The sequence below is a fragment of the Zingiber officinale genome, chromosome 7B, assembly GCF_018446385.1.
Source record: "Zingiber officinale cultivar Zhangliang chromosome 7B, Zo_v1.1, whole genome shotgun sequence".
In the NCBI taxonomy this organism is placed as follows: Eukaryota; Viridiplantae; Streptophyta; class Magnoliopsida; order Zingiberales; family Zingiberaceae; genus Zingiber; species Zingiber officinale.
This window is the reverse complement of record NC_055999.1, coordinates 72,649,861-72,665,264: the sequence shown is the minus strand read 5'-3', so window position 1 is coordinate 72,665,264 and position 15,404 is coordinate 72,649,861. Positions and strand designations below refer to the sequence as shown.

Genomic DNA, 15,404 nt, shown 5'->3' with positions numbered 1-15,404 from the left:
CACTACACCTGAGTTTTGAAGATATAGCTGTTCTTGCCAAGATATTACAGTCGGATCCTGCAACATGTTCCTTCTGGGGAACAACGTAGCATTAGAACAATAGTTTAATGAATCTATTTATTGAACATTTATCATATTTTAAGGATAGTTGGCAACCTAATACAACCTCCTCCTTTATTCGGGCTTGGGACCAGCCATGATGGGATAATTTGTTACATTTTCATATATGAGCGCCCATCAATAAATTGTTATAATTTAAAATATAACAACAAAAATAAGGGGAAAATAGACAAAAATTAAATGGACACCCATCATTTGCATTTTCATTGATGAGCGCCCCATTTATGATTAATGGTAAACACGTTGTAGAAGTTATTTGCTAGCTTCTACACATTGTAGAAGCTAGCAACTAGCTTCTACAATAGTGACTTTATATCATTTTGATTTTGCTTATTTGAGTGATAACCTGGTTAAAATAACATTTCAACGAGCAAAATGAATGATTGAGACTCTATCACACTTTTTATATTTCAAAAGAACATTATTTGATTATGATCGATCGTGTAGAAGCTAACTACTAGCTTCTACAATGACGACTTTATATCAATTTGATTTTACTTTTCTAAATGATAACTTGATTAAAACAGTATTCCAACGAGCCAACTAAATGATGGGAACTTCATAACACTCATTATATTTCAAATGAATATAATCCAATCATCATCGAGCATGTAGAAGTTGTAGGATCGAAATGAAAGAGAGAGGGGGGGGGGAGTGGATCTCATTTTAAAACTTTTTTTTATTTTAAAAAATTGTCAAAAAACTAAGTACGCGGGGCAAAAATTAAGTAAGAAAAGCACAACGAAAAATAATTATGTGAGTTGGTTTTATTTTGTTCGAAGTCTTTAACAACTCCTACTCCAAGGCCCTCGATTCATTGGACAATATCAATTGGGCAATTCGTTAAAATCTCTTCCAAAAAACCTTCAGACAAAGAGGTTGATTACAGAAATGAGGAAAGTGTAACAATCTACACTTTCTTATACAAGTATAATAATAACTAAAAACATACTTTTACCTACACTTGTTGTAGTTGCAGTTCGTAGCTCAAGGTCAGTGTCGGTCTGACTGCAGTAGTTGGGTGTAGCAGAATCACACTAGAGCGATATCAGAGTGACGACGTAGCAAAATAATAGAAAAGGCTTATTCATAAGTGATGTTGAAAGAGTTGGTCGAACCCCTCTTTATACTGCATTGGAGATGCCTCCAATGACCCACGACGCCTCCATTTGAGCTAATTTGATTCGAGTTCGTTGTTATTTATCCGCTTGGAAGAGCCTCTAGTCCCATCCGAGGTGCCTCTAATCAATCCAAGGCGCCTCCAATGGTTGAAACTTCATCAACGAAGTTTATATAAGCAAAGATGCCTCCATCTATCCAGGGTGCCTCCAGTGCCTTACTTAGGATGCCTCCAATCAGCAGAAGCCCCTTAAGCACTATTCATTTGAGGCTTATTTTTTAATCTAAATCCTACAAAATATGTTAGTTTAAAATAACAAAGAATACCTACAAAACAGAGTTAACATAATAAAATTTATGAATTAGATCTTCTCTAACACGACTAGGATCTAGTCTTAGTCTCAATTTAGATTTCTAAAATGGATTTTTCTTGAACTAACGCCTATAGTCCCATTGGGACTCATCCTCACACAATCTCTCTCCTCTAATTGTTTACCAAACCCTACTTGCCAAACATCTGGTCCTCTAAACTTGTTTAGACTTTTTGTGGTCCTTCTTATTGTCTGATTAACTTGATCAACTAAGACTTTCCTACAACACAAAGTTATTACAATAGATATAAAATATTAAAGAGGCAGTTTTAACAATATTTAAGACTCGTTAGTCTAGTCACTACACGCGGTCAACCGGAAACCTTTTGATCACACATGCTTGGAGTTCATTCCTCTAAAACTTCTCATTACCTAGGGTTACCTCCCTTGTCGTGAAATAGGTATCAAAAGAATTAAGTGACCGAATTAATTCTACACTTATGTAGTATAGAGATGACTCGGGTCGTCTCCCAACGAATGTAAATGGTAAAATGATAGTCTTAGGATCAATTATTGTTGGCTTGGGGTTTTCTATATAAATTGGGGATTTCAGAATTGACTTTTGAACAAAGAGAAGAAGTAAGGACCTAAAACTATGCTACATTTGTTAATTCAACTCATGGAAATTAACAAACAAAGAAGCTAACTAATCTAAACTACTGCATTGAAGAAATGACAAACAAGAATAACCTAATGCAACAATTAAGCAAATCTAAATTGTGTAGACATCAAGAATCAAGAACAGTGGCCTTAACCAAAGGTTTCAAAGCAATAGCAAGGGAATTTGAATCAACTATGCATTGATCAGCTACAACAAAACTAAAATTCAAACAAAGATGAAGAAACTAGCATTCAGAGGATTCAAACTAATCAAATTGGAGAAACCCTAGCTTGGATTTGGTGTGCATCGGATGAAGAACTCAGCAATGAGAACAAACAGAATAACTTGGCTGGAAATGAATCAAGATCAGAGAGAAAACAGAAGCAAACATTTCTGATGGTTCAGATGGGTGCAGAGCTCCAAGGAAAAAATATCTCCGGCTTAAAGATCAGGAAACCAGATCGAATCTGGTTGCTTCTCAGCTTCTTCTTCCTCGCACGAAGTTGCGGCAGAAATTGGTGTTTAGATGATTGAGATGGCGTCGCCGGCTGGTAGATGGCTGATGACCGGAGGAAGGGACGCCCTTGACCTCTCTTGACTGTCGGCGGTGGAATGGATCGAGGAAGGAAGATCGCTGGAGCGAGCTTGCGCTCCCCTGTGTCTTGACGCGAATTGTAGCAATTGACGATCCCACACTGTAGCTTCTCATGTGATTTAAATCAAATCTCAGATATATGATGAACGGCTGTGGTTTCCTCAGATCGATCCAACGATGGAAATTGCTCCAAATCTGTTCCAAATCTTCAGATCTCGATCAATGGTTGTGATCTACTACCCTTTGGCTTGGATGGACCAGATTCTTCACAGATGTCTTAGATCTACTCCGATCTTGGATGAACGGTCCATATTACTTCAGAACTTGATCTCTTCAATTAGCCCTATATTTGAATCCAAACTTGGTCTGATCTGATCAAGTCCATGACCCTTTTGATCCTACAAAACATATAACAAAATATTAGCATCAAATACCTCAAATATGATATAATTTGTAATTAAGTCCACAAATGAATGCAATTCATGAAATATGGTATAAATGTGGAATTAACACATGAGAAGATCAAATGATATGCTTATATGAATCAAAATATCAATACAAAATGATGGTTATCACTCCCCCTAGGGGTTTCCACTACTTAGCTCCACTCACTAGGACTTTCCATTACCTAGCTTCACTCAATAGGGCTTTCACTATCTAGCTTCACTCACTAGGGCCTAGTTTTACTCATTAGGACTTTCAATGCCTAACTTCACTTATCAAAACTTTTACCACCTAGTTTTACTAACTAGGGCCTAGCTTCACTTACTAAAATTGTCACTGCCTGACTCCACTCATCAGGACTTCTCCTTGCCTAACCTATAGTTAAGACTAGTCACTCAGTAGACTTCTCATCGATCTAAGCTCCGATTAGGACTTATCCTAGCCTAACTTCCAGTTAGGACTAATCACTTAATAGACTTCTCAACTGACTAACATACGGTTAGGACGTGCTCTTGCAGTCATCTAGTCCTGACTAGACTTCTCTCTTCCAAACATTAAATCATATTTGAATCAACCATTCATCAAACTGACTAGACTTAGATATATTGTCAAATATTGAAATCCTGGAAACTGATTGTATAGGTTCGCGTTAGGCCAACTAGAGGGGGTTGAATAGCCCTGAAAAAGAGTTAGAATCTTCTCTTGCTATTTGAACTAAGCAAGGACACAATATTAATTAAGCATAAATTATTAACATAAAAATAATAACTAAAAGTAAGAAGGCTAAGGAATTTACTTGATTACAACCTAAGTGGTTGTTAATCTAAGGCAGTTGAAAGCTCACTAAAGATCTCCTTCATTGAAGGCAGAGATGCATCTTATATACTTTGAAAGCTCAGAAATAGTTAGAAAGATTAGTATAATAATTGTTAATTAATTCCTAACTCCAGGGGTTTTTTTATAGCCTCTTGGAAGATGTTACTATTGTGTTGATGTGCTTGGAGGTGCCTTAGATCAACTAGAGGTACCTCCAGCGTGGAAAAAACTTTATCCAAACTCCAATGGCTCTGGTCATTTAGAAGTGCCTCAATTGATTCAGGGCACCTCTATGGACTAGCTGGGCGCCTCCTCCTTGAAGCGTGAGGGCACCTCTAATCCACTTAGAGGCACCCTCTTCATTAGGGGTGAGGGCACCTCCAGCTCTTGGAGGTGCCTTCATCCCGACATTTGGCAACTCCTCAAAGTTGACTTATCTAAACCCAACTCCACATGGGTGATGCTCTGGTCATCTGGAGTTGAGCTTGTTAGAATTTGAGGGTTGTCTTAAGGCAATCGCCTTACATTTTTTTTTCTATTTATTTGATAAGTATAGATTCACTATTTGAGTACATATTATATGTTTGATTATTTTAAACTCATTTACTGAATGTCCGTAATATAATGCATAGCATGAGAGAATTTATGATTGGATCGCAACTAGTGATTATCTCTACATGTGCAATTATGAATATATTAAAATTTTTCTAGTCGTTAAATTGATGTATTCAGATACCATCAATTATGTAAGACTAGCACAGGTTATACTCCTTCGTTCATCCAAGTAGTTGTTTTCTCACTAGCTGGAGACATTGGGATATCGAGAGTTAAACATGGATGCTGGTTATGGTAACTAGTTCATTAGAGTGACTTGCTGTAAGACTTCATATGGCTATATATATATATATATATATATATATATATATATATATATATATATATATATATATATATATAGTTCTTACTGCAGCACGAGTGCAAGTTTCATTCGACTTGAGGTATACAAGTCATCTTGGTCATGGAGACTTATACTTTGACATCTCAAGCAAGCATCTCATTGAGGTGTGGACCCGGGATGATTGGATATAAGTTGAAGTACCCGAAGGTGTTTGGATAGCCCACAGATGATTCATCGCTCCTTGCAAGGAGACGTATACCCTATGACCATTCATTAGAATTATTACTCAAAGTATTTGGCCAAAGCATCACATATTAAGAGTGTGAGACTCTTATACACATGTACGAGTAATTTGAATCCATAAAATGAGAAAGTATTACTTGGGCTAGGTGTGATGTAGTCAGCCTAGTGGGGACAAGACACATAGACCATGTCTTGAACCAAGTGGGTATAAGATGAGTGAAAGGAACGAGGCACGACTCACTATCGTTGCTGAATGGTTTATAGGATTGAAAAGAATTTAGATATCTCCATAATAGTATGATATTATCCACTTTGGGCCTAAGCCCTCATGGTTTTGCTCTTGGGCTCTCCCCAAAAGGTCTCATGCCAATGGAGATATCTTTTTTCTTATAAACTCATGATCTTTCCCATGCGTTTTCAATGTGGGACTATGTTTGCAACCTTGCAACCCCAACAATTCCCCCCTCAAACAAAGGACCACAGGATCCCCCTCAAGCATCGGGTCACTTTTGACCTACTTAGGGTCTCCCCTCGAGCATCGGGTCACTCTTGACCTGCTCAGGGCCTCCCCTCAAGTATTGAGTCACTCTTGACCTGCTAAGGGCTTCCCCTACTTTGTTCAAGGTTTCACCCACATGGTTTAATTTTGGATCATGGCTCTGGCTCGTGCTTCTTCTAGTGGTTAGTCCGGTGAAGAGCGACCTCACTCTGATACCAATTGTAGGATTGAAAAGAATTTAGATATCTCCATAATGATATGATATTGTCCACTTTGGGCCTAAACCCTCATGGTTTTTCTCTTGGGCTCTCCCAAAAAGGCCTCATGCTAATGTAAATATCTTTTTTCTTATAAACTCATGATCTTTCCATGTGTTTTCAATGTGAGACTATGTTTGAAACCTTGCAACCCCAACGGAATTAATTCTAAGATCAACTATGATTTTTCGGCTAATTGGGGATCATGATGTACTACTAGTGCCACTCATGATCGTTCTATAATTAAGTAATTAATTATGGGCGGTCAAGATAAACCGAGAACCTATTGGGTCACACGCACTAACGAGTCTTTAAAAGATGTAAAATAAGTTAAAAAATAGGATTCTTAGATCAAGAGATAAATGTTTGGTTGGACCATACATAAGACAAATATGGAAATATTTGTCACAATGGAAGTGTGGATGACCCACATCTCTTATGGAAGAGTTAGACCATATTTGATTTAATCATGAATTAGTCATGAACCAACTTGATTTAGTTGTGAACCAAACTAAGGGATTAATGGACGAATTTTTAGTTAAGGGATAATGGGTTGGATTTGAACTTTCTAATCCAACTTATTAATGAGGGTTATATATTGATATGGTTGAGAGAAAATTATACACATGAGATCAATAATTGGCTTGTAAGGTTTTTGGAAAACCTTAACCTAATTTCTCTTCTCCTCTTCCTCTCCCCTCTCTCTTTGCTGCCGCCAACAAGGGGAAGCCTTTCCCCTTGTTGCCGTGACCACCACAAGGGAGAAAACTGTTCCTTGTGTACTTCTCTTCCTCTTCCTCTTGATCCCTCTTCTTCGCTCGTGGCTAGTAACTTCCGAAGGAGAGACTTATACTCAAGGAGTTATCTTGAGGAGCTCGACGTGGATACGAATAAAGGTGAGGTTCGACAACGTCACTATGGTTGATGTCTTTCTCTTTACATGTCATCCGTAAGGTACACCTAACGTAAATTTACTTTCCATAAAAATTTAATTATGCGATTATGTTTGGCATGTTATATCCTTGTATATGTATGGTGCGTGTGATGTAATAATTTAGGAATTATTATTGTTTTATTTTTTGCTGTGCATGTTTACGAAACATGTTTTGGCACACATCGCACCAGGCATATTCCAACAGAGCTTACCCGAATTCAACTTCGACCTTCTCCTCGAAAAGGCTTCCTCCCCGACTTTTCGTCCCTCGGATCCGCTGCACAGTTCCTTCTAGTCCACCGATGTACTCTTCAGCAGCAACTCATCCCTTGGATGCATCGAGCCTGTTCCTTTTTTATGTGCATCTACTTAAATTAAGATTAGGATTAAACAGATTAAAAAAATATAATTAAAACTTAAATATGATATTTAAGTGCAAGTGTTAAATAAAATATCAATAAGATGAATGCAATAAAATAGCAATTAAAGAAATGAATAAATACAATAAAACCTCCTCCTACATTTAATCATCTAGTTAATCTCTCCATTTGATCACATAAAAAAAAATAAGGAAAAAAATAGACAGACTTAAAAGAAAAATCTGGAAAAATTTTTTTTGAGGAGTCATACACAAACATCCCAAAGTTGTGAATTTTTACCGAAATAAATTTGCAAATAAATTGATTTTTAAGAATTAACTTTCAGATTTCTTAAAAATAATTGAAAAATTATTTTAACTTTTTAAAAATATTGAATTTTTTTTTGTCGATGTTAAAGATAAGTTTTTGGATCATTATAAAAATTTTCATGAATAAATTATTTTTATATTATCAAAATAAATATTTTGAGATAGAAATGGATATTTTGAAAAATTAATGTTTAAAGATAGTTTTATACTTCAAAAAATCATGTCAATTTTTCTAAGTACTAGCCATTGTGTACATGCGTTGCATATATAATATAATGCATGAATATATATAAATTAGTATCCCATACACATAAATTGAACTTGATAAGGGTGCACTAGGCCCATGTAATAGTACAATGCAAGGACAACACTCGAGAACTACAAAAACAAGATACTGTAATAGACTCTCGCTCATAAAAAAATTAATTAAATTTTTTATATCATATATTAAACTGAGAAGAACATATATTGATCTTGGCCAAAAGGCTAAGAAATATATATTATCTAACATCGTTGGCCTAAGATATTTATAGAAGTTTTTCTGCTTATAGTATTATCAATCCTAAGATGTAGGACTAAAGAGAATCATGACAGTGCATATATTTTTTTTTATAAAAAAGGATATTAATATAATTTTATTTTAGGCTTTACCAAAATTAGTTAGTAAATGGTGTATATTCTTAATGAAATGTAATATTTATCTATAGAAAAATTAAATTTTTCAAAAATAAATTTTTAAAGAATTTTTAATTGTGAAAATATTGCCATTGATAAAAAAAATTCATAAAAATTAATATAATGATCGAATTTTTTTGAAATATTTTCTTTCAGTAAAAAATTTTATGTTATGTTACAAAAAAAATTAATTATTTCAAAAATTAATTTTTAAAATAATTTTAATTTTAAAAATATGATTTTTGTTAGAAAATTCATAAAAAATAATATAAAGATAAAAAATTTCATTTTTTTGTTAATAGATAATAATTTCATTTTTCACGTAAAAAAACTTGAAGGGAAAATATAAATAGAAGGCCTATTAATTAATTTTTTTCAAACAATATTAAAACTAAAGCAAATTATATTTTGAGCATGCATATAGTAATTAGTTAAATCAAACTAAGTATGATTTGAGAATCCAATATAAGTTTCTACCTACTGGATTTATAAAATATTTTTTTTTAAATATAATATTTAAGTTTTTTTTTTATAATTTAGCCCCTATGATTCCTAATATATTAATTTTGTTCTCCATTATTTCTAAGATTTGAAATTGACAAAAAAAATTGAATATGCATCATTCTTTTTCAATATTTCTATTTGCTCTTTTAATTTAGTGTTTTCCATTTGAATTTCGTCGAACAGTTCTAATGGACATGCTTTAGCTAAGTTTATCTTTAACTCCTTATTTTTCTATTTTTAAATCCACACATTTATTTCATAGTTTGCATAATGATTTAGATAATATCTTTATACCTTCATACAACTAATCAGGAGATAAGAGTTGTACCTCACTTATTATGTCGGACTCATAATTTGAAACTCCTCCTTCATCGATGCTCTCGATGCTCATTTCGGATGAGCTTGTTTCATCTTTAGCTTTTTGATGATTTGCCATAAGTGCAAGTTCGATGTATACCTCGATCTTGGACTCTAACAATGACTCTTCCCACGTTGTCTTTAGATTTTTTGTGTTTTGTCTGTCTTGACCCTTTGTCTTTTTCTTTCTCACTTTTCTTTAGCTTTGGGCAGTTGTTCTTTATGTGTCCTTCTTCTTGACAGTTGTAGCATCTAACTTTCTTCTTTTCCAGAAGAAACTTCTTGGCCTGTGACTTATTAAATCTATTAGTTTAAAAAAAAACTTATTTAGCTTGCTTACTATAAATGCTTCTTCGTCGTCGTTGAGTGAAGAATCTGATTTTGGTTAATCCTTTTTGTTGGCTTTCAATGCTAAGTTTTAAGCTAACTTTTCTTTTTATTTTTTAAACCTGCACATCTTGACTCGTGAAGTTCAAAAGTTGAAAATAAATTCTTTAAAGTACTTACCTCAAAGTCCTTAGAGATGTAGACAAGGGCGGAGGCACATACTAAGGGACCCGGGCTGTAGCCCGGGGTCCCAATTTATTATCTATATATATATATATATATATATATATATATATATATATATATATATATATATAACTTAAGTTTTATTTTTCTCTTATTTTGTGTATTATTGAATTTTTAGCCCGGTAGCCCATGCCCAACCCAACCCATGTCATGTTTAATTTCTAACCTAATTCTTCTGCCCTCTTGATTCTATCATTGTCTGCCCAGTTTATTTCCATGGCATTTTATTTTTTAACAAATTTAAAATGAAACTTAAAAAAGTTTATTTCCATGACATTTTATTTTTTTAACAAATTTAAAAGAAAAATTAAAAAATAAATAAATTGTAATTAATATTCCTAATTCTTTTTTACTCTTCGTCTATTTTTTTTCTTCCCTGTGTGTTTCTTGCCGCCGACTCATTACTCCTAAGATTCTCACGATTGCTCCTCCGTGACTCCAATTTCTTTAGAGTTCCGTTGATCCCTCTTTTCCTCTTCGGTGATTGCTAGTTTGCTTCGTGATTCTTATTGCTCTCTCTCTCTTGATTGCTGCACGCCTACACAAATACAACGTTGCAATTGCTCCACAGATCCTTACCCCTCCTTTTCTCTTCCGCTGTTGCTTCGTGATTACTACTGCTCTACAATTTCTGTAAGTATAAATAACTGTTATTTCTGTTTTAATCTTCAATTAAAATGTTTTTTATTTTGCTTTGATAGCTGATCTCAATTCCCAAGTTTTTTTATCACAGCTAATTGAAATGCATGCCTAATCAATAACCTAATTATAAGATTAAAATGCATTCCTAAATCCATCACAGTTAAATGTTTAACCGAATCAAACAACTAGTTTGAAATGTTACAACAAATGCAAAATGGTTTGCTTTTATTTGTTTGCTTAGTTTCACTTTTTAACTTTTATTCTATTAATTATTTATTATCTACTATGGCAAGAAATACTAGTAATGAAATGCATAAATATGCATGATTAAATGCTTAATCAAAGTTTTTAATACAATATTGAAATTAATTAAAGATTCTTTTACTAGATATACGACCAAGCTTTAATTTTTAATATGTGGTTACGCTTAAGAAAGGGACAACATATTTCTATTTCTTTTTATTAATCTTTTTCTTATATAGAATTAAACCAGTTGATTTCTTAATTATTTTGTTACTTTAAATAATGTTGAATTTTTAGCTATTGCAGTTGATATTGAATCTATTTAAGAGAAAGTGAGAATTATATTAGAAATCATTATTTAAAATTCATAAGATTTTATCATGTCAAAATGTGTTTGTCCTAAGTTATTTTAATGTTAAATCAAGAGAGAAAAGGGGGAAACAATATTCTATCATTCTTTAAGCCAAGAATTGATAATCCTTCATCCTCCGAGAGGACCGAGACTAATACATCCATTTCTAACGAAGAGTTCGAACCTCCTTCTAAATCTCAAAGAGTTGAGTTTGATGAAACTTCACTTGAACGAGATCCTGGATTGCGTATTCCCATGTGGAGACATCTTGTTAATCATCGTGATGAAATTAGACAAGCTTATATCAAAATGGGGTCATATCAACCCAAATTGCAGGAGTACCCACGGTCTGAATCAAGAAAGCAACATCGTCGATTTCAATATACATGGTTTAAAAAATTTTCATGGTTAGAGTACTCTCCTTCAAAGGATGCAACATTTTGTTTTCCATGCTATCTTTTTGAATTAAGTGAAGCACAACAATCTGCATTTACAATAGAAGGGTTTAAAAGTTGGAAACGCGTTAATGATGGAGCCAAGTGTGCCTTTTTGTCACATATGGGAAGTTATAACTCAGTGCATAATAAATCTGCAAAATCTGTTGTTGATGTGATGAATGTAACTCGGCATATAGATAAAGTTATGAATCGAGAATTTTCTGAACATATTCAAAATAATCGATTAAGACTTGCGACAACAATTGAGAGTGTCCGTTGGCTGAGTTTGCAAGCATGTGGATTAAGAGGTCATGATGAATCTTCAGCTTCCCAAAATTTTGGTAATTTCATTGAGATGCTAAAACTTTTGGAAAAATGGAATGCTAGTATTGGCGATGTAATCTTAGAGAAAGCACCAGGAAATGCAAAATATACCTCACCAGAAGTTCAAAAAGAAATCTCACATATTATTGGTAATAGAGTCAGGAACAAAATTTGTGCTGAAATTGGAGATTCTAAGTTTTGTATTTTGGTGGATGAAGCGAAGGATATATCTAACAAAGAACAGATGGCTATAATTTTGAGATTTGTTGATGCTCATGGTTTTTTACGGGAGCATTTTTTTCCAAATTGTGCATGTTCATGATACAACAGCTGCAACACTTAAGAAAGAAATATGTGATGTCCTCACCAGATATAATCTAGAAATACACAATATTCGGGGTCAAGGGTATGATGGTGCTACCAGCATGTGTGGTGCTTTTAATGGATTGCAAGCTTTATTTCTTAAAAATTGCCCCTATGCATATTATGTACATTGTTTTGCCCATCGACTCCAACTAGCGTTAGTTGCAGTTGCTGAAAATGAGATCTCTATATGACTTTTCTTTTCAAATTTGACGACTATTGTTAATCTTGTTACATCTTCGTCCAAACGCAATGCCGAGTTACAATCTGCTCAAGTTAATGAAATTGCACGTTCTGTTGTTGCTGGTGAACGCGAGACTGGACGAGGAGCTAATCAGATTGGTACTTTGCATCGAGTAGGAACTACTCGTTGGAGCTCCCATTTTGATTCTATTTGCGACTTAATAGATAAGTATAATGCAACTATTAATGTGCTTGCAAATATTATCACTGATGGTTCCTCTACTTCGATGCGTGGGGAAGCTGGTGGTTCCTTAATAGTGATGAAATCTTTTGATTTTATTTTTATTTTGCATTTGATGCATAAAATATGGCGATCACAGATTTACTTTGTCGTGCCTTGCAACAAAAATCTCTTGATATCGTAAATGCAATGGATTTGGTCTCTACAACTAAAGCACTTCTTCTGACATTGAGAAATGATAGTTTTGATATTCTTCTTTCATATGTTAAATTATTTTTCACAAGATTGGATGTTGATATACCAGAGATGAGTGCTTGTTATAAGCATTCTAGTCGTTCATGCCAGCAAAAGGATGTCATCACAGTTGAGCATCACTTTCATTATGATATATTTAATGCTGCAATAGATTTTCAATTGGAAGAGTTAAACTCTAGATTCAGTGATGAGACAGTAGAACTTCTTATGCTTAGCTCTGCTTTGGATCCAAAAGATAATTTTAATCGGTTCAACATTGATAAGATTTGTAATCTCGCTAAGAAGTATTATCCTGAGAACTTCATTGAACAGGAAATCCATAATTTGAGATGACAACTACAACATTATGAGCTCGATGTGGTTTGTCATGAAAATTTTCAAAAAATGTCCACTATCTTAGAATTGTGTCAAGGGTTATTTGAAACAAAAAAATTACAGTACTATAATTTGATTGACAAGTTGATTCGTCTAATTTTAACTTTGCCCGTTTCTACAACAACTACAGAGCGTGCATTTTCAGCTATGAAGCATGTTAAAATAGTTCTTCGTAATAGAATGGGAGAAGATTTTCTAACAGATTCTATGATTATCTACGTTGAAAGAGAGTTTGCTTCAAGTATTGATACAGATTCTATCATTAATGAATATTATACTTTGAAGAATCGTAGAACACAACTTCGATAATGTGTATGTATATATGGATCATAAAATAATTTTTTTACTTTGTGAGTTATCTGTGCTAATTAATTTTTTCTATTTTTATTTAAGAAGTTGATGGTGTGAAAGTTCTTCAACTGAAAACTGCAGCTGGAGCGCAATTCAAGTGGTTGGTTGATTAGATACATTTTCATGTTTGTCCCATTACCTGCTATATATTTCATTGGCCACTCAACCTTTCAAGACTTTTTATTTGTTTGTGTTTGCTACACCTAATATTTTGGATTAATGAGGTGAGATTAATTTTCTTTTTTATGTTATTGAACTTTATACCGCTAACATTTTATACTTGTCCTCTCGTGTTTTGCAGGATTCGACTTACAAATACTTCGAAGTTATTACTGTTGATGCAACTCATAGTATCATTATCCGCAATGACCCAAGGATTAACTCCAGAGTTACCAACTTGCTTTTATAGTTACCTTTTGTCTAGAATTTGATGTGATTTCAACTCAGAATTTTAGTTACCTATTTGATGTGCTTGTCTAGTCTATAAGTTTTGTGATTCTACTCAAATTTAGACTTCTATAAATCTTTTAATAATTTATATTTTGTTATATTTTTAGTATCTATCATTTTCCTATCTAGTTGATGAATGAGACAATGAGTGTTTGTATAGATTTGGGTTAAAGTAATAGATACAAGTTATAGTTGTTCTATTTGTCTTGTAAAAATTAGTTTCTAAAATATTTTTGTGGGATAATATTATATGTTTTTCTTAATATTTTTTTTAAAATATTAAGAAATTTAATGACGGATATTAAATTTCATCGCTAAACAACGGATATTAAATTTTACAGCTAAATTTAATGATGAAATCAATTTTTCTTTACAAAATGCATTAGCGATCAAAATTTTTATGACGTATTAGTTTCTAATAATTATTTGTTCATGTCTAATGTATATATATATATAATTTTATTTTTCGTTAAAATTTTTTAGCCCAGATAGATTATAATTCCTAGCTCCGCCATTGAATGTAGAGATAGTCTATTATAGACGTTCACTCGGGTGTTCTCGGAAAAGCATTCAGCGCATACCTTAGTGAGTCCCAATTTATTACCAGTTCTCTGAGGTTTTCGAGTCTGGTGAGCAGCTCCTTAATTCTTGCGTGTAGATGAGCAACCGATTCTTCCTTTTCCATTCAGAGGTTGCTGAGTTGGTTCCGGAGCAGATCCCGTTTTGCGAGTTTGACCTTTGAGATCCCTTCGTGCAACTCCAAGAACTTCTCCCAAAGTTCTTTGGTATATCCATAGGCGTCAATTTTGTTAACTTCTTGAGGCAGTATCACACTTAATAGGTGAAATTTCGCTCTGTCGTTGGCTATAAAATCATTTTGCTCCTTCTTGTTCCAATGATATTCTTCTTTTTCTTTTTTGTGTTGATCTTTGGGTATTACAAACCATTCTTGATTATTAATAAAATATCAGAGTCTATTTAAAAAAAAATACCTCCATTCGACATTTACATATTGCGAACTCCCCCTTGAACTTTGGCAGGTGAATACTAAATCCTATCATCTCTTTGCTCAGTTAGCCCTTTTGAGGTGGCTGCACTCTGATACTAGTTGTAGGTCTGCGTTAGGCCGGCTAGATGGGGTGGATAGCCTTGAAAAAGAGTTAGCTAGAATCTTTTCTTGCTATTTGAACTAAGCAAGGACATAATATTAATTAAGTACAAATTATTAACATAAAAATAATAACTAAAAGTAAGAAGGTTAAGAAATTTACTTGGTTACAACGTAGGTGGTTGTTAGTCTAAGGCAGTTGAAAGTTCACTAAAAATCTCCTTCGTTGAAAGTGAAGCAGTCTCTTACATACTTTAAAAGCTCAGAAATATCTAGGAAGATTAGTATAGTGATTGTTAATTAATTTCTATCTCTAGGTGTATTTTTTATAGCCTTTTGGAAGATGTTACCGTTATGTTGACGTGGCCTAGAGGCACCTTCAGCGT

The 15,404-nt window shown here is 33.6% G+C and overlaps 1 protein-coding gene and 1 pseudogene across 1 annotated transcript; one reads left to right on the top strand and one right to left on the bottom strand.

Annotated features, from left to right (window-relative positions):
- Window positions 1–7,910: 7,910 nt before the first annotated feature.
- Window positions 7,911–8,080, bottom strand: LOC122007515 (annotated as a pseudogene).
- Window positions 8,081–12,605: 4,525 nt separating this feature from the next.
- Window positions 12,606–13,067, top strand: LOC122004433. Its single transcript, XM_042559323.1, has one exon. The coding sequence runs from the start codon at window positions 12,606–12,608 to the stop codon at window positions 13,065–13,067; it is 462 nt and encodes a 153-aa protein (XP_042415257.1).
- Window positions 13,068–15,404: the final 2,337 nt, after the last annotated feature.